General features: G+C 40.0%; 1 protein-coding gene across 5 annotated transcripts in view; it reads right to left on the bottom strand.

Moving 5' to 3' along the window:
- The window catches only part of LOC122555053 (glutamate receptor ionotropic, kainate 1), a 321,843-nt gene extending 299,442 nt beyond the window's left edge, over positions 1-22,401 (bottom strand). For 4 of the 5 annotated variants that reach the window (XM_087992908.1, XM_043700698.2, XM_043700699.2 and 1 more), the window contains exon 1: positions 21,394-22,400. In XM_087992908.1, coding sequence (XP_087849034.1) covers positions 21,394-21,508 — 115 coding nt within the window. In that variant the 5' untranslated portion in view covers positions 21,509-22,400. Of the gene's footprint in view, positions 1-21,393 lie in introns of all 5 variants that reach the window. The other variant, XM_043700697.2, reaches the window with a different exon arrangement.
- Between the last annotated feature and the right edge of the window lie 259 nt (positions 22,402-22,660).

Below are 22,660 nucleotides of genomic sequence, written 5' to 3'. Positions count from 1 at the left end.
TGTAAAGGTGATACAATCAAGACAAACTAATACCAGTTTAGTAAAGCTAAAAAAATGCAAATTTATTTAAATAAATCCCTGTTGGTATGAAGTCATGGCTTGTTGGTCATGGCAGAGCGATGAATATGCCTGACCGTGGTGCTGATGGAATACAATTGTAGTACTGCTGCTGACCCACAGTGCCAGCTGGATATCCAGTTTTTAGTGACTAGATCTGGCTAAATCAGCTCCAATTAGCATAATAGGGGTACTACATAATTAGATTAGATTTAGATTAGATTAGATTACTTATAGTGTGGAAACAGGCCCTTCGGCCCAACAAGTCCACACCGCCCCGCCGAAGCGCAACCCACCCATATTCCTACATCTACCCCTTACCTAACACTACGGGCAATTTAGCATGGCCAATTCACCTGACCTGCACATCTTTGGACTGTGGGAGGAAACCGGAGCACCCGGAGGAAACCCACGCAGACACAGGGAGAACATGCAAACTCCACACAGTCAGTCGCTGAGGCGGGAATTGAACCCGGGTCTCTGGCGCTGTGAAGCAGCAGTGCTAATAATGGTGATTGTAATGTAATTTACATGTAACTTTAAGGGTGCATATCTTAAACTGTAGTTGAGAGTGTGGCGCTGGAAAAGCACAGCAGGTCAGGCAGCATCCGAGCAGCAGGAGAATCGACGTTTCGGGCATAAGCCCTTCATCAGGAATCTACATACCGGTTGTCCTGTTCAGGTCCAAATTGTGTTGGTCTGAATATAGTCCAGAGTCCATGCAGGATCAGTTGGTTCCGTAGGCAAGCGCTGAGGAAGGACCTGTGGCTGTGATAGCGGGTCTGCCTCAGGACATGGCTGAAGAGCTTCTGGGCAGAGGAGATGACCTTGGAGGTGCAGTGAGAGACAGACTCACTAAGATCCTTGTAGATAGAGGAGGAGAACTTCTTCAAAGTGGGCATCCTTGGAAGCGGCTTCGCAATAAATTCTAATCATCTAGGAGAAAGTGAGGACGGCAGATGCTGGAGATCAGAGTCAGAAATGTGGTGCTGAAAAAGCACAGCAGGTCAGGTAGTATCCGAGGAGCAGGAGAACTGACATTTCTGGCACAGGCCCTTCATCAGGAGTGTCTTAAACTGTTGTCAGTCACTATTACTAGGCCAGGATGTGATAAGTGGAATCTCAGTCTCCAGTAGCAATGGTCAAGCTCAGGCATACTGCCACAGTCACCAATTAACGTTTTACATATATAATCATATCTTTAAATAAAGAAGCTACACTGTTGTTTTACCAATCCTGTCTTACGAGCAGTATGTTTACATCAAATGGAAGAATATAACAGATGCAGGATGTTCTCAGTGTGAAGGCAAGACTTTATTTCCACAAGGGTGCTACAGTTGTTATGTGTTATAATATTGTCAGAGTTAGATCGGGGAGAGTATGGTCATGTTGCTGGTCTCCTCAATTGCCTCAGGCTCAGGCTACTTGCAGATACTTCCTGCAAGACTCAGTCAGCTTAGTCAATGGTTGTGCTACCAAGACATTCTTCATAATGGACAGGTATGTCCTCCACTCAGAGTGCACTCTGTGCCTTTACAACCTTGTAGTGTTTCTTCTGATTGTTAGAACACTTGCTGACTTTTCATTATTTTTATTTTATTTTTTTACCAATTTTGATTTGAAGCTGTGAACTGTAACATGAGAATTTTTTTATTCATTCATGGAATGTGGGCATCACCGGATAGGTCAGCATTTATTTTCCATCTGTAATTGCCCAGAGGACAGTTAAGAGTCAATCACATTACTTTGGGGCTGGAGTTACACGTAGGCCAGACCGGATAAGGATGGCAGTTTCCTTCCCTAAAGGATATCAGTGAAAGGTTTTTTACCCTGGGAATGGATTCATGGTCATCATCAGACTCATTAAATTCCAGATTTTTGTTGAATTCAAATTCCACCATCTGCCATGGCAGGGTTCAAATCCAACTTACCCAGAATGTTTCCTGGGTCTCTGGGTTAACGTCAAGATTAGAGTGATGCTGGAAAAGCACAGCAGGTCAGGCAGCATCCAAGCAGCAGGAAAATCAACGTGGATTTTCCTGCTCCTTGGATGCTCCCTGACCTGCTGTGCTTTTCCAGCACCACGCTAATCTTGACTGGTCTTCAGCATCTGCAGTACTCACTTTCGCCTCTCTGGGTTAACGGTCCAGTGATAACATCACTAGGCCATCACCTCCCCATAATGACCTGTGGACTTTCAGACAGCTTGTGATAAAAGAAAAAGAACAGGCAAAATAAACATTGTCTGTTTGTGAGGCCCAAGGAAAAGACAGTCACTTTCTAGAGTGGAACCCAAATTGAAGTTATTTTTTGTTAACTGTGTTTTCTAGGGAGGTGAGTTTGGCAGCTGACAATACACCATGAACAACTGAAAGCTCCCTGCCTAATTTCCCACACCAACTTCCAGAAAACCAAGCAATAGAAGGCTGAGTTGGAAGAATTGCCGTCTTTGCCTGGATGAACTCAGAATGTGGCCCTGATCAGACAGACCTATGCCTATGAAACAATACATTGTGAAAACCAATTAAATAATTTGGTCACTTTTGTTACTTTTGTTTATCCCTTAAATGTGTTTGTTTGTCTGTCTGTCTTTTGTGTGAATGGGGGCTGAAAACAAATATTTCTGGTTTAAAGCATAAACATTGATTAGATTAGCATGTTGTTTAATTTTCTCTCCAATAAAGTTATTGTGTATTTAATAAATAGTTAAGTCTTTTTGTTTAATATACAAAACTGGTGTCTGGAAATTGATTATTCACAAAATCTGGGAATGGTTATTCAAAAGTCTGATTAGGAACCATTGGAGTGACAATTTGGGATCCTCGATTGTTTAATTTTAGTGTTATGAATATAGAGGTAGAAAGGCTGATTTGGCCCGGCTGCTTGTCTCGGTGTTATATTACAATGGTGTTCAACAAAGAAGAAACCGGGTTCATCTGATGAGGGAGAGATATATATGGTAATCAGCAGGGAATTTCCTTGCCTATGCTTGACCTAATGCAACAACTCTTCATGGGATCTAAAGTCAGAGTTGAGGACTCTCAGTGCTATTCCATTTGACACTGTAAGACACTCTACTGCCATCTGTGGCAGGTCTATCTGGCCTGTGGAACAGGAAGCAAAGAATAGGCAATGTGGAACTTTGGGACATTGGCTATAAGGTATGATTCAGTGATTGTGACAATGTAAGGCTATTGCTTGACCACTGAGATGACTCTCTCAATGTTGACACTAACATAGATTAGTGAGGCGGAATCTGAGGTTGACTCGATTGGGTGTACCTTTGTTACTTTCAATGCCTATGTCAATGTTAAAAATCACACAACACCAAGTTATAGTCCAACAAGTTTAATTGGAAGTACACTAGCTTTCGGAGCGACGCTCCTTCAATTAAACTTGTTGGACTATAACCTGGTGTTGTGTGATTTTTAACTTTGTACACCCCAGTCCAACACCGGCATCTCCAAATTATGTCAATGTTACATGTGTCTGTTCACTTTAATTCTAATTTGAATTGCTGTGTGGTTTCATACAATTGAACAGCTGCCATGGTAGTATTTGAACTTGTGTCCCTGAAAAATTGACCAGGTCTTTGGCTTACTATAGTATTATTATAATATTACCACTGCGCTGACAAAGCTTAAATTCCTTTGAATCTTCATTTTACTGCCCGAAATGCACTATATAAATAAAGTTGTTGTTGTTGACTTGCTTGGTGTTTCACCAGCAATGCAGATGTGACATTTCCATTTTCTCAAACAAGTGAATGAGATTTCTTTTTCAAAATAAGGATTTACGACATGACATAAATATATGTGTACCTCACTGGCAGCTCTACACTTGTTCACAAATCAGTGCATGGAGATCGGTTAATAGTCTGTTTTCAGGCAAATGTCAGAAGTAGCTAATGTTTTATTCCTTTAATTTGCAAATTGGTAATGGGCATATATGCAAGTGGCATAGATCTTTGATGGCATGAGCTCAAAGCAAAAATAATAATTTCTTGGATTCAGGATTCTTGGATTTCTTGAAACAGGAAGAGAGATTAGAGTGACCTGCAAATCATAGTGATAAGAAGATAAACAACAGACAGACATTTCACATTCTGTATCAATGCCAGAGAAACTGAGATGATGTCCATAATTAGAAATAATGTGGAGATCAGGATTACAGTGGATCAGAAGCTAAAACAAATGGACTGTTTTACAATGGAGATGTGAGGATGTTTTCAGAGATTCAATTATGTTAGGGCAATTGAAAAAGATCAGACACCATCTATAAATAAGAATTAATAACAATGCAATTGAAGGCTTTGTCAACTAGTCATTCCACTCATCTTTGTGCACATTACAATCACAACGAATCAAGGATAAGCAAATGAAAATGAAACAAAAATACAGTGGATCAATGGTAATTAAAATTAATCAAAGGTAAATTTGGGAAAATTTGGTGAGATGTTGAGTGAGGTGTATTGAACATTGAGACCTAAAAATTGTATTTCTAAACAATTCTTAATGTTGAGATGAAATTCTCTCTAATGAACAGTGAGTGGCCTACTGGCATGGGTTATTGCTGATTATCCCATCTTCATTAATGTGCAGGCACCCACTGTCTGACTACCCAGAGAGAAACCTGTATGTGATGTTTCCACATTGAATAATGACAAGATGCAGGACTACACTGGGCATTTGGAGTAAGAGTAGTTGTGACTTAGAGAGGGTTGTAAGGACAGGTAAGATGTGTGGCCTGATGCTTCAACAGTGACTGTGCAGTTGTATGTGCAAGGAAGTGTCAATCATGCCAATGTAAGTTGAATTTCTGTAGGGGTTCATCTGATCATCCACAATACTTCTAGCAGAAGAAATGTGGAAATAATGTAATCAACATTTTGTGCTAATTGATAGAAGTTCATGACCTTCCAGTTTGCACTGTAGTCAACATAATAATGATTTTATACATTGCAATATCACTGCCCATTGTTTACCTTTTGAGTGTTATACATGCGTACGTGAATCTCTGATCAAACTCTGTACCTTTCAAGATTAATGACTGCGGTGTTACACCTCGAGGGACTTACAACTGAAATGGATATCTTGAGCAATTACAACAAATGACATCTTCATCCTGCTTAAAAATTGTAATTTTTTGTGTAAAGGGGGACACAAAAAGTAAATATTAATTACTTATGCGATGAATTCAAAATAAATGCAAAACTCACTGAATTTGGAGTTAGAGCACTTGTCTACTTTTTCTCCAAAAATGGTTTTATTCACTAATTTTCTTACTTCTTCCAACAACATTTCACATCGCTCTTCCCTTCCATTCATGGAGTCCATATGTACTTTCATACATGGCACAAGACTGATAAACTTTTATAAGGACAGAATGCCTTTATTTTAATCTTTTTACTTTTTACACAATTCCTCAAGGTCAAAGATGGTTTGCTCCCTCTCCAGTTTGATGGGTTTGTAAACAGCTGATACATCCACTCCGCGATCTGCAGGTTTTGCCACAGCTGATACATCCACTCCGCGATCTGCAGGTTTTGCCATGTGTGCAGCAGGGCTGAGGAATTGAGTTGTATGGCAGCTCGAATGCTTTCTCCAGTGTATCCTCACTGCCTCTGCCTGTTCCCTACATAGTCCCTAGATATCCTCATTGCCTCCTAAACAAAACCCCTCCATTTTGGTTGGTCACAGGTCAGGGACTTCCTTGATTAGTGGATAATATTTGACCTTTTCAGCAATGCTTTGTGGAATTTCCTATAGCCTTCTCTCGGTCCTCCTGGAGGTTTCCTTATCCAACTGAGTTCCAGGTCAAGCAGCTACTTTGGGGGTTTTGTGTCAGGTGTATCAATGGCATTCCCACCAAACAGCACTGATTTTGAGTACCTCAGTGCGGGGATGTCAGGTTGGGATGGACACTGCTTTGAGCCATAGGACATGGAGGATTTTGCAAAGGCACTGCTGCTGGTACTTCTCTTGTGATTTGATCTGCCTGTTGTAGGTTGTCAAAGTGATAAAATTTGTCCAAGAAGAAGGACCTCTGCTGCTTGGCAAACTGGTGCTCAAATATTCCTTTCCTCAGTCAAGTGAAGGCAAGAGTTGGCATATTGGAGGTGATAAACATTGTCTTTTGCTTTTGTTTGAGCACAGATCCAAGTTTGCCTAATTCATTTTTCTCTTTCTCTGTCTCTCTCTCTCACACACACACTTACAACATTTCTCGCAACAGTTATCCAGAGATGTTCCCCTTTGTGGATTTTCCACACCTTTCTTTCTCAGATTAAGTTCAGCAATCTGAATAAAGTAGCATTACCAAAAATAAAATAGTATTGCATATTACAACTCAGACCCAACCATCCTCTGTGGTCAACAGTGTGGAATGGGTCAAGATGCATTGGAAAGCTATACTACACACATATATTTTTACTGCTGCTTTGGGAGGATAATGGCCAATTTTTTTTATTTCCTCAGTGAATTCTAACATACCATGTTAATCGTGCTGACTGAGGAAGTATAAATGGTAAGTAGCAATTATGGCCTTAAAAATATATATGAAACAGGATACCAAAGAGAAACAAAATGATATCCTCAGAATAACAGCTGATAGAGATAGGTTAACAAAAGATTTGGGAAATATACATATAGTCAAAGATGGAGGTGAAATGCAGGACATTTGATAAAAGGAGGATGTGAGGAGGAGGCAATCATTTAAGTGGCTTATGAACAAAGAAAATCTGAGATCAAAGAAGGAAAATGTAGTTCCAAATCAAGGAACAACAACTACCATCAATCTGGCAGAAGTCAGAACAGCATTGAAATGAATTTAAAAAACTACAAAGCAGCAGGACTATATGAGACAGCTAGGGAAGTACACACTAGGTCTTGAACCAGCTACTCAAACAAATCATGATAAGAGTGAAAATTCCAAAGGCAAAGAGGCAAAACATTTTGGTAACAATTTTCAAAGGAAAATGAGATTATCAAAACAGCAAGGAACAAAACAGAGTTTAAAGTTGTATTACACACCATCAAGAAAGGGGGGGAAAGCCATAGTCCAGAGAGTGAGAAAGATAATGGAAATCCATAACGGTCAGATTAAATTGAAGTGTGAGGAACCAGTGCAGAACGTAGTGCAGTGTTGGTCTGAGGCATTGGAAGGGCTTCTATGGAACTACTTACAGCCAATGGATTGGTCCATATTCAAGAAGTCAGCAGCCAACCTTAAACAGGTAAGCCACTCTCGACACAGACTTCAGTAGTAAGCATATAGAAGACTGTGTGCCGAAGAAGTTAATCTAAATGTTCCCCAACCAGAAAGCAAAGCTGAACCGGGAGATCCACTTCCTACTGAAGTCCAGGTCTAAAGTGTATAAGTTGGGCAACCCTGACCTATGCAGGAAATCCAATTACAAACTTCATAAGGCCATCTGAGATGCCAAGAGGTAATACCAAAATAAGCTTGAGACCCAACCAACCGCATAGACACCCATTGTTTGTGGCAAGGCTTACATGACATAATGAGCAACAAAGCAAAGTCTAACAGAATCACAGGTAACAGTATATCCCTGCCATTTGAGCTCAGAGCATTCTACACTCACTTTAAACTGAAGGTCAGTGAAACGATGTTACCTATTCTAACCTCAGACACACCTGTTCCCACTGTCACTGTTGCAGACGTTAGATTCTTGAGAGTGAACCCATGGAAAGTGATTGGCCCGGATGGAGTTCCTGGCTATGTACTAAGGTCTTGTGCAAACTAGCTGGTGTGAGTACTTGCAGACTTATTCAACCTCTCTTTACTATGATGCAAAATCCCCACCTGTTTCAAGAAGATGACTATCATGCTGGTGCCAAAGAAAAATCATGCAGCGTACCTCAATGATTACCACCCAGTGCTCTGACCTCTATAATTATGAAGTGCTTCGAAAGGTTAGTCGTGTCTCACATCAACTCCAGCCTACTGAGTTGCCTTTATCTTTTGTAATTGGCCTAGTAGTGCAATAGATCTACAGCAGATTCCTGGTCCTAACACTCATCCCTGGAACATCTAGATAACAAAGATACCTACATCAGGCTCCAAGTTATTGACTACAGTTCTGTCTTCAACACCACAGTTAATAAAATCATGAGGAGCATGGATAGGGTAAATAGACAAGGTCTTTTCCCTGGGGTAGGGGAGTCCAGAACTAGAGGTCATAGGTTTAGGGTGAGAGTGGAAAAATTTAAAAGGGACTTAAGGGGTGACTTTTTCACACAGAGGGTGGTGCGTGTATGGAATGAGCTGCCAGAAGAAGTAGTGGAGACAAGTACAATTACAACATTTAAGAGGCATCTGGATGGGTATATGAATAAGAAGGGTTTAGAGGGATATGGGCCGGGTGCTGGAAAATGGGACTAGATTAGGTTAGGATATCTGGTCGGCATAGACAGGTCTGTATCCATGCTGTACATCTCTAAGACTCTGTTGACTCTATGCTCACAATTCCAAACAAATTCATCTCTAAACTCCAAGACCTAGGTCTCAACATCCTCTTTTGTAACTGGATCCCCGGCTTCCTGACCCATAAACTGCAATCAGTGAGAATCGGCGACAACACTTTCTCCTCCATAATCCTCAATACCAATGCCCTGCAAGGCTGTGTACTCAGCCACCTACTATACTCCTTGTACACTCACTACTGTATGGCTAAATTTCACCCCAATTCCATTTACAGGTTTGCTGACAACACCACTGTTGTCGGCTGGATCTCAAACAATGTCGCAACAGAGTACAGGAAGGAGATAGAGTGCTTAGTGGCATGATGTAAAGCCAAAAATCTCTTGATCAACATCAAGAAAATGAAGGAGTTGGTCATTGACTTCAGGAGGCAGAGTGGAGGGCACATCCCTGTCTATATCAGTGGTGCTGAGGTGGAGATGGTTGAGACCATCAATTTCCTGGGAGTGATGATCACCAACAATCTGTCCTGGTCCACCCACATAAACACGATGGTCAAGAAAACACAACATCTGTACTTCGTAAGGAGGCTAAGGAAATTTGACATGTCTACAGGACTCTTAACAATTTTTATAGATGTGCCGAATAAAGGACCCTATCTGGATGCATCACAGTGTGCTGTGGCAACTATTCTTCCCAACATCCAAAGGAACTACAGAGAGTTGTGAACATAGCCCGGTCCATCACACAAACCAGCCTTCCATCCATTGACTCCATCTATACTTCCTGCTGCCTCAGGAAGCAACCAACATAATCCAAGACTCCTCTCATCCCATATACTCTCTTCCACCCTCTTCCATTGGGCAAATATATAAAAGTTTGAATACATGTGCAAATACATTCAAGAATGGCTTCTTCCCTGCTGTTATCTGACTTTTGAACGGACCTATCAAATATTAACATTGATCTCTCTGCACTTTGTCTGTAACACTGTTCTGTATTCTGTTCTGCTATCCTGATGCACTTTGTATGATACAATCTGCCTGCATAGCACACAAAACAACACTTTTCACCATATCTCAGTATATGTGACAACAATAAAATCAATCAAAAATCATTCCCACAAAAAAATCAGGGTTTTAAATATGTAATGGAGAAAACCAGGAAGGCCAGTGCAACATGAAGAGTATATTCAGTGACCTAGAGAAAGTTTATGATCGGGTACTGAGGGCAGATTCCAGGAGGTGTGCTAAATTTGTGGACAAAGTTAGAAATCAACACCAGGCTATAATCCAACAGGTTTATTTGGAAGCACTAGCTTTCGGAGCGGTGCTCCTTCATCAGGTGACAATCACCTGATGAAGGAGCACCGCTCCGAAAGCTAGTGCTTCCAAATAAACCTGTTGGACAATAACCTGGTGTTGTGTAATTTCTAACTTTGTACACCCCAGTCCAACACCGGCATCTCCAAATCATAAATTTGTGAAGTCTCTGAGAACTATTACAGAAGATCAATAAAGAGTCCCATAAAAGTGTAAGGAACAGGATGGTGGGGAATGGGCATTTTGATGCTCGAGTTAAATTGCAAAGAGCCCTTTGCTGTTTCTTTTGATGAGAGCTTGACCAAGTATTTGGAGAACTGGAGACAAAACACTGGAGGGCAGGCATTTGAATATCAATAATTTAAAGACCAAATTTATTCACTGTCAATTTTAGCTGAATGAAGTGGATATGAATGAGGTTGCAAAGGTTTGCAAAGAATTGGAGAAGGTGGGGAGTTTTAAATGCTTGTGGTCAGTAGTGGCAGAATGTGAAGTATGGATATAAAAGTTATCACAGATTAGTTAGTATCATAACCACTGTGCTCACAATGCTTGAAATAAACAATCTCTTTACATATCTCATGGGCTAGTCAATAGTTACGACCTTTTGTATTTGATGGCTTTTTATTGCCCTATTGGCAATTTTAGTTTTATTATCTCTACTTATTTCAAATTGAATTCATATCTCTGTCAGTCCCAAAGCAGCATCTATGAGGGCCTGACACCTTTCTCTAGTAAAAATATATATTGGCCAGAAAAACTGAGCTCTATATAGTTTATCCAAGATGTAGCTGTTGTTGTTATATCAGGGAAGACGCTCAACTCTTCAATTACAATCCTGAGTAAACATTGCTTTTCAAGACACAACCACAACTTCACCCTAGTCCTCTCACCTCTTTTACCTATTGCACTATCTGCTGTCACTCTCACTTTTATATTTCGTGGATTAGGAGAGAATATTAAGAGCTCAGCAAGAACAAGAGAAAAGTTTCAAATATACACCGACTTAGTAATTTAAAATAAAGGAATTAATATTGCTAGGTTGTTACTTCCTCATTTAGTTGTCTTGGCTCAGAAAAATCAACCAAACATCAATTTCTAGAGTTTCAAGGATGGTTTCTCTTTGTGAATCCCCTGTAAATCATCTCATGCAACTCCCCATTGCTTGCCTCAGTATTTCTGCACCAGATCTCAATAAAATCATTCATTCATCATTTATCATTGGTGCCAGTTCAGGCTGTTCTGCACTCACCAGCAATGGAGCCACTCACTGCTGCTGCAACCTCCCAAGAATTCCACAACACCATATTTAAAGCATAGATGTGCACCAGGTCTAAAGCCACCAGACTGTAGTGAGAGGGAAATGAAAAAGGAAAACTTCTAAGCACATGGGTGGCACCAATGACACTTCATTGGAAATAGAAACTCACATTTGTAAATACATGGCAGTTTTACAATAATTACCTGTCTGTTACTGCAGTTATTGGAATCAAACTATATAGGATACCAATCCTTAACACCTCAGCATTGAGATCAATATCGAAGTGATTCTACTCATTCTCTATTGATCAGTGAGAGGTTCTCCAATGTCTTCTCACTGTTCAGGATTGATCATGGCCAATTCCCAGACTGTTATGATATAGACCCCATGACTCTGAACACCCCAAGCAGCTGACTCTGTTAATACCTTAGATTTATATTGGATAGCGCCCTTGAATTACTGTACTAGTATCATCTGACTGATGACACCCCCCTTGACGTGACTGAAAATTACGTAGAATCCTTAGTGTGGAAACAGGCCATTTGGTCCAACAAGTCCATACCAACCCTCCGAAGAGTCCACCCAGACCCTTTCCCCTACCCTATTATCCTACATTTACCCCTGACTAATGCACCTAATTGACATATTCCTGAAGATTAATCCCCTTAGACTTTGAAACATAGCCATTGGTTGAAGAACATTTAATGTATTTACCACGTAAGCTGTTGGCATATGCTATAGGTGTGACATTGACACAGCAGAGTGCCATACACCAGTATGCTTGTCCTCTTGACTGAACTTTGCTTTCAACCATAACAAGGTACCCGGCTTTGCGTGTGTACTAAAAGGCAAGGCATGACGGAAGTGCATTGAGCTTATAATAAATTCTGAATAGTGCAGCAAGACAAAGCAGAGATGCTGTGATTATTTACGTAAGTGCAAAGTGAGTGATCACTAACAGAACTAGCTAAGGACAATGTGTCACTGTGCTCCAAAGTGCAGTAGTTCAGTGGTGAATTATACTCTGAGTGAGTTGGAGGTGTACCATGATGATGTGTTGAGGCTGCTGCATAAATGATGGCAACCTTTGACGATGCAAGTGGTCACTGTACAGGGATAATGCTCAACCATGTTGAGAAACGCAGATGAATGTTTAAAGCAATGTGTGGTAAGCTGGAATTATCAGTTATCTGCTCATACTATTATTTTGGGAATTGTTGCCATCTTAGTTTCTCTCTACCATGTGGAAGAATAGAAAACCGTATACCAATGAGTTGAGATGAGGTAGGAAAAGCATGCTAATGCATGTAAGTGGAACCTCTCACTGTTCATTAGTGAGATTTACACCCCCCCCCCCCCGCCCTTTTCAAACTTTGGTGCAAAATCAGTTGTCTCTCAATATCAAGAAACTAATTTTCCCAATCTTTATACTTTTCCAACTGACTCACCATTGTTCCTGTCATTCAGGTCCTGGAAAGACTCAGTCCAGAGACTTTCTAACCTTGGCCTCCCTCTCCATGATGAACCTGGAGTTGAATCACTTGGTCCTGTGCCTATGAATCCAGTTTTTTCAACGGAGGTTTCAATATGAACAGTTTTCAACCACACCAGTACCAACAGTTTATGTAGAATTAGGAAGGAAGAACCACTGACGGAGCAATTAGGTGCTACCTTGCAAAGCAAAGCCTCAAAGATAATAATCTCTGGATTACTGCCTGAGTCATGTGCTAACTGATATTGAGTGAATAAGATTAGACAGGTGAATGGGTGGCTCAAAGATTGGTGTGGGAGGAGTAGATTCTGTTTTGTGGGACACTAACACCAATGTTGGAGAAAGGGAAACCAGTGCTGTGGAACGGTTTACACTTGACCAGTGCTGGGAATTGTGTTTTCATGAGCTACATAAATAGAGCAATAGATGGTATTTTAAACAAAATGGGGAAGAGGGAAAGAGAGATCAAGCTTGGGAACTGTAACAAATAAAGGGACTTGAGGCTAGAGAGTAAAATACTAATGTGAAAAAAGGTCAAAGAATAGCAATAAAGGGCAGAGATTTAAAAAAAAACACCCTAAGAATATACCAGCAGTCAACGTTAGATGTTGCATGGAAACAAAAAAACCAAAAGACATTGTATATGATTGTGCATAGTGTCCATCCAAGTTGTTCTCAAACATTGAAGTGAATAAATATGATTTGATAGCAGTTACGGAGATGTGGCTGGCTGCAGGAAGACAAGGATTTGGTTCTGAATATTTAGGGGTATTTACAGTCAAGAAGAATAGAAAGCTACTTAAAGGTGGAGAGGTAGCATTTCTAATCACAGATGGTATTAGTGCAATAATTAGAGGTAACTTTGGTTCAGTAGATCAAGGTGTAGACTCAGTATGATGAAGATGAGAAATTGGTGAAAGAAGTCACTTGTAGGAGTGATGCACTGGTCTCAGAACAGTAACCACAATGTAGGACAAGTTATACAAGAAGAATTAGTAAGAGCTTCTGATAAAGGGAAGCAATAAATATGAGTGATTTTAATCTGTATATAAACTGCAAAAAATCAGATTGGTAGTAGTACACCATGATAAGGAAATTCAGATCGTATTCCAGATTGTTTCTTAGAGCAGCATATCTGGATCCAACCAGGGAGCAAGTTATATATCTTTTTGCTCTTTTGTTTTGATTTTTTTTCTTTTTTCCTTCTTCTTTTGCCTCAGCACCCATGATGTGTATGTGCAGGTGTGAGACACAGTGAAAGACAACAGGTGTATAAATCTTTATTCATTTTCCACCACCAGGAAGAAGTGAAACACCCGAGTGGTCAGGGACAAACATTGCCCTGCTCATCAACGGGCAATGCATGATCAAAAAAGTGAAGGGGAGTGCAGGGATTAAATCAAAATACATTTGGAGGGGAAAATAAAACACTCGACTCCCTGCGGCGCCCACTTCTCCCTGAACAGCTCAAGGGTGTCGGTAGACACCACATGCTCCTTCTCCAGGGACACCTGGGTCGAACGTAACCGCAGAAGAGGGGCAGGCAATTGGCCCTAACAATCCACTCCACAGCCCGCTGCCTGGACTTGTTTATGGCCAGTTTTGGCCAGGCCCACAAACAGTGAGCAGGTTACATTAGACTTGGTACTCTGCAATGTGACAATTACCTAATTATGACAGAGTAAAGGCACCTGTAGGTAACAGTGATTATGTGATTGAACTTTACATCCAATTTGAACGGGTAAGGATAGAGTCTAAGACTAGTAATTTAAACTTAAGTAACGACAGCTGTGGGCATGGCAGCTGAACAAGCTGAAGTGAACTGGGATTTTACACTAATACATAGATCAGCCAAGATGCAGAGACAGACATTTAAAGGGATATTTTAAAATGTTCAGAATAAATACATTCCTACAATAAATAAAATATCTAAAACAAGAAGGGCATTCAGTGATTAACTAAAGAAGTTAAGGAGATAATCAAACTTAAGGGAAAGCATATATTTGTGCAAATTGGTCAGAATATAAAGAACAGCAGATAGTGATTAAAAGCTAAATTAGACCTGACAAATTACAGCATGAGAGGAAGCTAGCTAAACATGTAAAAACAATTAGCAAGATTTTCTTTTGATATTTAAAAAGGAAAAGAGTAAATAAAGCAAGTAGTGGTGCTTTAGAGGGTGAGAATGAGGGCTTAATGGAAGAGAATAAAGAAATAACAGATGTAATGAATAAATATTTTGCTTATGTCTTCACTATAGAGGCCAGAAAACATATCCCTGTAATACAGTAATTGAAGGGACACATGTTCAAATTATTAATTTTGTTTTTCATATTTTTCTGCTTTGTACCTAAGATTCTGTACCTAGGTAGCTTTGTATCTAAGGTGGCACCATAAGTGGCAACTTGTAAACTTTTCACTGTACTAATGTGAGTAAATGTGACAATAAAGTTAATTCAATTCAATTCAGTTCAATTCAAATAGATGAGAGGATCTTGGTGAAATTATAAACACTAGGGAAGTGGAAATGGGAAAACTTGTGGAACTATGGGTGATAAGTCTTCAGATACTGATGGACTTCCTCTTAGGGTTTTAAAAGAAGTGGCTAATGACATATTAGAGATATACTGGTGTTAATTCATTGAATCCCTACAGCGTGGAAACAGGCCCTTCAACCCAACAAGTTCACATCAATCCTCTGAAGAGTAACCCAACCATATCTCTATATTTACCCCTGACTAATGCATCTATCCTACACATCCCTGAAAATTATGGGCAATTTAGCATGGCCAATTCACCTAACCTGCACATCTTTGGATTGTGGGAGGAAACTGGAGCACCTGGACGAAACCCACATAGGCACGGGAAGAACTCTACACAAACAGTTGTCTGAAGCTGGAATCAAACCAGGGTCCCTGGTGCTACGAGGCAGCAGTCCTAATAACTGGGTTACTGTGCCACCCCAAATCTAATTATCCAAAATTTATTAGATTATACAAAGGTTCCATCAGGCTAAAAAATAACAATATAACCCCTCTATTCAAGATATGAGAGAGGCAGAAAACAAGAAACAGAAAGAATAAAAAAGCAGAGTATTACTTAAACAGAGGATGACTGCAGAATTCTGAGGTGCAAAAAGATCAAGATGTTTTAGTGCATGAGTGACAAAAGCTTAGTATGCCAGTACAGCGAGTAATTGGGAAAGTTAATAGACTTTGCACCACATGTTGAATACCATGTTCACTTTAAATCTCCTTATTTAAGGAAGGATACAAATAAAATGGAGATAGTTCACAGTAAGTTCACTAAATTGATATCTAAAATGAATGGGTTGTCTTATGAGGAAATATTAAACAGGCTGAGCTTGTTTTCAGAATTCAGAACTCCAAGAAATGATTCTAGTGGTGTATAAGATCCTAAATGGCCTTCACAAGGTGGACATGGAAAGAATGTTTACTGTTACAGGTGAGTCCAGAAGTAGGAGACATTTTTAAAATTAGGGATCACCCTTTAATGTTAGAGACTAGGAAAGCTTGTTTTATTCTTTCAGAGAGTTGGGCAACTTTGGAACTCTCTGCCTCAGAAAGTGGTAGAAGCAGGATCATTGAATATTGTTAAGATAGAAGTAGTCAGATTCTTTTTTAGGCAAAAGAATCAAAGGTTATCAGAGCAAGATTATAATATGGAATTTGGAACACAAACAGCCATAATCTTATCAAATGGGAGAACAGACTTAAAGGGTCAAGTGGCCTAATTATGTTCCTAAATTGTGCATTTTAAATATGTAATCACTAGACGTTTTGCTAGAACTTAATTTGAGTTACTTGATTTAACCGCTCCTCGAAATAATCAATTATTTATTTGCATGTTCAAAGAAAAAAAGTCAAATCGACAATACAAAATCTGAAAATCCAAAATAACTATTAAGTAAACTAATCAACAACACCTCCAAAACACATGGCCACTATCACCATGTTGGACAAAGGCAAAATAGCATTTGGGTATGATCATTGCCCAAGTTCCCTTCCAAGTTACACAGTAATTGGGATGACATTGCTGTTCCAGCGGTATTACTGAGTCAAAGTCCTGAAATTCCCAAACTAATAATACTGTGAGAGTACTTTAGCACATGTGTTACAATAATTCCACAAGGTGATTCATCAACACCACCATCATAATGGGCTGAATAATAAATACTGGCTTTATTAGCAACACAATCAACTTGGAAAACATATCAATTTGAATACAACCAAATATTGTGTTTCTTTAACAGAAGTGTCTTTCTAAATAACTTACTGATTTGCTTGTAGCATAAGGCATGGATGCAGATCCTGTGACAATCATTTTTGAACCATACTATTCTTTCCCCTCCTGTGATACTCATACAAATGGAAGAGCGAGTACTGCAGAAAAAGTGCTTTAGTCCAGTCGGCACATTCCCTGAAACAGCTTGTCTCTCATTCCTCCCTGGTGCTGCAAAATCTTTAAATTTGTTTTATTCAAAAGTAATTTCAAGCCAACACAATAATGAGAAGACCTATCATTATAAAGATCCTAGAGCAAATTTATCAGAAAAGACTTTCACGGTCTTATTGTAATGAACATCTTTTCCAAAAGCACAGTGAGAAGTAAAAACAGCAAGCTTCAGCCTGATGAAGCATTGCTGGAAGAGGGAGCTAACTTTTAGAGATGGCTCAAATTTAATGTTACGTTAATGTGGGCAAATTATTCACCACATTAAAGTATTCAATTGTCAGATGTTAATTTTAACATAATAAAGTCAATAGTAAGACAAAGTATGAGGATGGAGGAAGTTACTGAGAAAATCAATGAGTGTAGTCCACAAAAATAGATTTGAGGGAGATTGTGACAAACTATCTTAAAAGAGATTGAAGGGCACGTTGAAACTTTATTAAGGGAGGGGTAGGGCTGATCTAGGATTTAATAGCACTTTTCTGTTGAAAATCATTATATTCATATGGCAAAGGTATAACCACTCTTACAGAATTGGAACTTAATGTTTGACTTAAGGTTTCAGTGTACAGATGAAATGATGCTGCACTTTAATAATTCCAAGCTGCTGAAACAACTGTTTGACTTACTTCTTGTAATCTGCTGCTCTCTGAAATGAAAGAAAATAAATCAATCCTGTTTATTTCAAGTGGGTGCTGAATGTGCTGAACTATGCAACCCAAATTGTGTTTTGAATCCTAAGAGAGCTATTAAAGGCATAACATTCACTTGAAACAATGATAGCCAAAATGCACCACAAGTTAATAGGTTAGTTTCAAAGTAATCATGCCACCACAATGCAGTGATCAATATTCCAGTAATCTAATCTAGAAATAAATTGACACTTTACTCAAGTCAATGTAATATATTCATGCTTAAGTCGGATTAATTCTTGTAAAGGAATATAAATTCCCTCTTTTTTAAATGAACTGTTAAAATATGAAGAGAAAAGGCAGCAAAAATCATCGGAATATCTTAGAAATCACATATTTTCAAGTCTATTGCTTTGCACATTCCCTTTGTTTCCTTTTCTTATTTTGTTTCTCATCTGCTTAATTTTTGTGCAAAACTAATTTTGGACTATGCATTTTTTCCATTTTATCTTCATTTTTGTTATTACAGACAACAAATTGCTAATAGTAATGAATGTTACTTGCAATGAATGCAAAATCTGGCAAAAACAGTGATGTTGACTAGCCAAGAAATCAAAGAATATCAATTGAGAGAACAACTGAAATGGTAGAGAAAGAACAGAGGCAGGAGGACATGACTGGGTTGAAAGACACTAATAAAGAATAGACTACATGAAGAAAAAATATGTTTTGTTTTATCTTACAGGCCGATTCAAAAATTATTTAATTATTCTGGCAAGATAAAATGTTAATGCTGACTTTACTTATTTGTACATTTCTGAATCTGCCTTCAAATCTTTACTTGTAACACAAAAAGGAAGCTGAAATGTAATTAGATGCATTATAAATTCAGAGCTATTGCCCAGAATTATCAATTATGACTATCAAAGATTTTGCCAGTAAGAATAGAAATAGGCAAGAAATGAACTGAGGTTAAATACAACAATAGATAAATCTGTACTTTGTCAATATTCCAGGATGGAATTTACCGTTAAAAATATGAGGTAAGGTTTTTCAATATTCTTAATAGTAAGATGACCATCTTGAACATTTCTATTTTATAGGAATATAACCTGCATGCCAAGAACATAATTGTTGATATTTGATTAGTGATTGTTCAGTAACATCCCATCTGTACCTGAATGTTTATTCTTCTCCCCTCTGTTTCTAGATAGTTTATTTTTATTTTCTCTATTATTTTCATTGCCATGATGTGCTTCTTGGTACATAATTTAAATGCTGAATCACAGATTTTCACCAGTGCAGTTCTTCAGACTACAGTTTGACTTTTCTTTCTTTCATGTGGAAAAATGTTTAACCATTATGCTGAGCATTCCTCTTCACAATATGATCCATGTAAGAAATTCCCTCTGAAGTATCTCATCTGTGCACTTGTCACCCCTCCACTTCAACTGCACACCCATTTCATCCCCAATCAGCTTCACCAATCACACTATGCTTCCTAATCGTATCTTGTCATGTCTCATCTGTCTTATATTTCACCCCTTTTCCACCCATGGTTTTCTAGATTACTTACGGTGTCACATTTAAAAAGGATGGGAAGCTGATCTGCTTTTAGGTTTTTGAATTATCAGTTAGGAAAATAGGTATAACATCATTCTTTCAACCTGCCCCTATAACGCCTAAGGTAGCTCCTTGCATCATTGTCACTTGATATTTGCCCCATACAACCAGATGAGATCAGCAGCTCCATCTGGTGGGAAGTTGACCACTGTAGCGTTTCTTTTTTTATCTTCCATCCCTGCACATAGGGGCTCTCCACTGCAGCTACCTGGTACCTCTTCCATACAATTCAGCTGAGATCAGGAGGTCCTCAAGTAGGAAAAAGAGTCTTTAGACATCAATGTCTTAGTGGCCTGATAATGGTGTCGCAATGTTTAGCTCATGAACAACACAAATTCAGAGATTTATTCAATACTATTAATGGCTACGTTCTTTTCAAAAACCAAAGTAGTTGACATATGAACACAGAACTACCCAATCACTCTCTCATGAACAGTAAATTGCTAAAGTATTAGACCTTCCCATCGATTTCAATTTCAATGTGAAAATGTTAAAAGTAAAATAGTCAGAAAATGTTATTCCTTAATCCAATAAAATTTGTACGAACAAACTATTAGAATTAGTCCTATGTAACTGCTAAGTCATTTTTAAAAATCTTTTAAATCAATAAGATGGCTACAGTTTGAATTTCTGTTTTAGAAAACGAGTAGGGGGAATATGTTTAATGGCAAAACACATCTATAAAATTAATAGATTTGGTAAAAGGAAAATCACATTCTTTTATATTGCAGACAAGAGCAAAATTACTTTCTATGATGCCAAAAAAAGCATTTTCTCTGATTATATTATGGTGAGATTTGAATACTCCGAATACTGACAGGATTTGAAGCAGTGGCCAACCACGTTGTTGAATTCCCAGTGCTCCTATTGATCAAGTGAGTCCCCTCTCTACTCCAAACCCCTCCATAGGGGCCCTAAAAGAGCTCTCCATTCTGCTGACCGTTCTTACTGGATAAATGCTGAGTAATCGAACTCACCAGAGAGAGAGAAAAAAATAAAACAATCTCAATTGAATGCGTTCGATCTCACCGAGGAGGGGATGCCAGATCCGATAATATTGAGTGGCAGCAATTCACAACTGCCCCAGGGTTTGGAATGAATCCCTGTTCAGTATAGTGTCGGGAGGAAAGGAGTCTGGTCAAAGGAGATTAACAGAGCCTAACTTAAACCGATTGAAATATATTATCAGCTGAAATCAAAGGCATGTGTACCACAACATCTGTGGCTGGACAGTTCGAAGTTAATTCGAAACGGAACCATATGGAGCATCTGAGATTACAGGGCTCTACTGAGCAGGGGGATGACTGATATTCAACAGATTGACTCACGGTAAATCTAGGAGGTTGGTTTTAAGGATTAAAGAATCATTGAGACATATTGTCGGCAATTGTAACAGGTGAACTGAGCAAGGAGGAATGCAGTCCCAGATGGAGTCTGAGCTATCCCGTTCCAGGCTCATTCCTTGGGCTCATTCCAATGCACGGCCATACAAACCCGGCACTTAAACGCATGTCCTCACTGTTACCCTTTGGAATGGAGCAGCTCTGAACAGACACCTGTCAATGACCCATTTGGCCGTATTCCGCTCTTATCTCTGGTCTAGCTTTAACTGGGAGACAGCAGCAATCATGGAACAAACACAAACCCCACGGGGGAGGGGGGGGGGTGGGGGAGAGGCGGCCGTCTCTCCACAATGTGCTCGGTGCGGCAGTGTTGTTGTGCTCGGGAACTGAAGCAGTTTCTGAACAATGCAGCCCAACATTAAAACGCACAAAGCCAGGCACAGTGCTCCATGTCATCCGCATCCTTCTTGGGAGGAAACAGCGCCGTCCCTGTCCCAGGTTGGAGAAAGGAAAAGACCCAGGTAACGCTGCTGTCAGTCTTATCAACTTTCATACACGGTTTACCGCAGGGTCCACAGCATCAAACTGCAGTTACTCGCTAACACCCACAACTCGCACTTCCTTCGCATTTTCAGCAAACACCAGGCTCAATAAACACCTAGTGTGGATGTGCAGTAGACAGTAACACTGGGAGCATTCTGCCCAACGAGTGGGAAACCCTGATGTAACCAAGTTAGTGGCAACTTACCGATTCGGAGGACTTGTTGAGAACTCTGCGAGGGGATTACAAGGACAGTCAGCAGGATGCAAAGTGCAGCTTTTGTCTCCCGAAAGAACACGTTCGCATCGCAGCGCATGGTCATTCTTGTAGCTTTTTTTCTTGTACTCGAAATCAAAGAATAGGACTTGCTGGGATCCAGCCCTTGGCGACTCTGGCCCGTTCCATATTAACCCTGCCCGGGGCACTCGGGAATTCTGTCCTTGCTCGCTGCACCAAACATACACCGGGCTGTGAGATGGCGAGGCACACATACACACACACTGTCACACACACACACGGTCACACACGTGCACTCTCCACACATTCTCTCTGTCACATACAAACACATTACAACGCTCTCTGTTACTCATCCTCACTCTGTCACGAACGCATACTCTCTATCATACATACACTGGTATATCCACACACTGTTACATACACGCTCTTTGACCAAACACTCCCTTTGTTAAACACAGACACTGTCTTCTACCCACACACAATCTCTGTCACACATTCTCTGTGACACAAACTCTGTAACAATCTCTCTGTCACACACACTGTCACACAGTCACACGCACACTGTCACACACATTCTGTCACACATTCTCTGTCTCTCACAGTCTCGCATATAATGTCAAATACATTCTCTGTGACACACAATCTCTGTCACAACACTGTCTCACACACACACTGTTTTAGAGACTTACACACAGTCTCACGCAGTCTGACTCACACACAAGTCTCGCTATCACTCACTGTCTTCTCACACACTGTCTCTCACAAAGCCACACTCTATGCCTCACGCACACGCTCTCTACCTGTCTCTCTCTCTCTCACTCTCTCTCTCTCTCTATCTCCCACGCGCCTCTGCTGCTGCTGGTGCTGCTGCTGTTCGCCCTCCGTGCTGAGCTGGAGCTGGCCAGTGCTGCCTACCCCACGCTGGGCTCTCGCTCTCTCTTCAGCGACAGGAACCGGCGCTGGGTGGGAAATACCATCCGACAGGAGGCGTGTGGCCCCAGAGTCAGAGCTCACTGCTTAGCAGCCGACAACTGTACATCAGTAACACGAAAGGATCAGCCAAAGAGACAGAAAGAATTCCCAGCCTCACATTTAATCCCTATTCCCACTGGTGACGCTGCTGGTTGCCAAACTCCAATCAAACCATCCCACTGAGCACCTGGAATATTAACCCCCAACTTCACCCATGCCCTTGGTACAATGATGGAGTTCTGTTACGCAATGATTCATAGTTGAT

Source organism: Chiloscyllium plagiosum, unplaced genomic scaffold (genome assembly GCF_037043375.1).
Source record: "Chiloscyllium plagiosum isolate Xiang-an unplaced genomic scaffold, Cpla_swu_hap1 HiC_scaffold_12, whole genome shotgun sequence".
NCBI lineage: Eukaryota > Metazoa > Chordata > Chondrichthyes > Orectolobiformes > Hemiscylliidae > Chiloscyllium > Chiloscyllium plagiosum.
The sequence above is the reverse complement of the archived record's forward strand: the minus strand, read 5'-3'. Positions and strand labels throughout refer to the sequence as shown.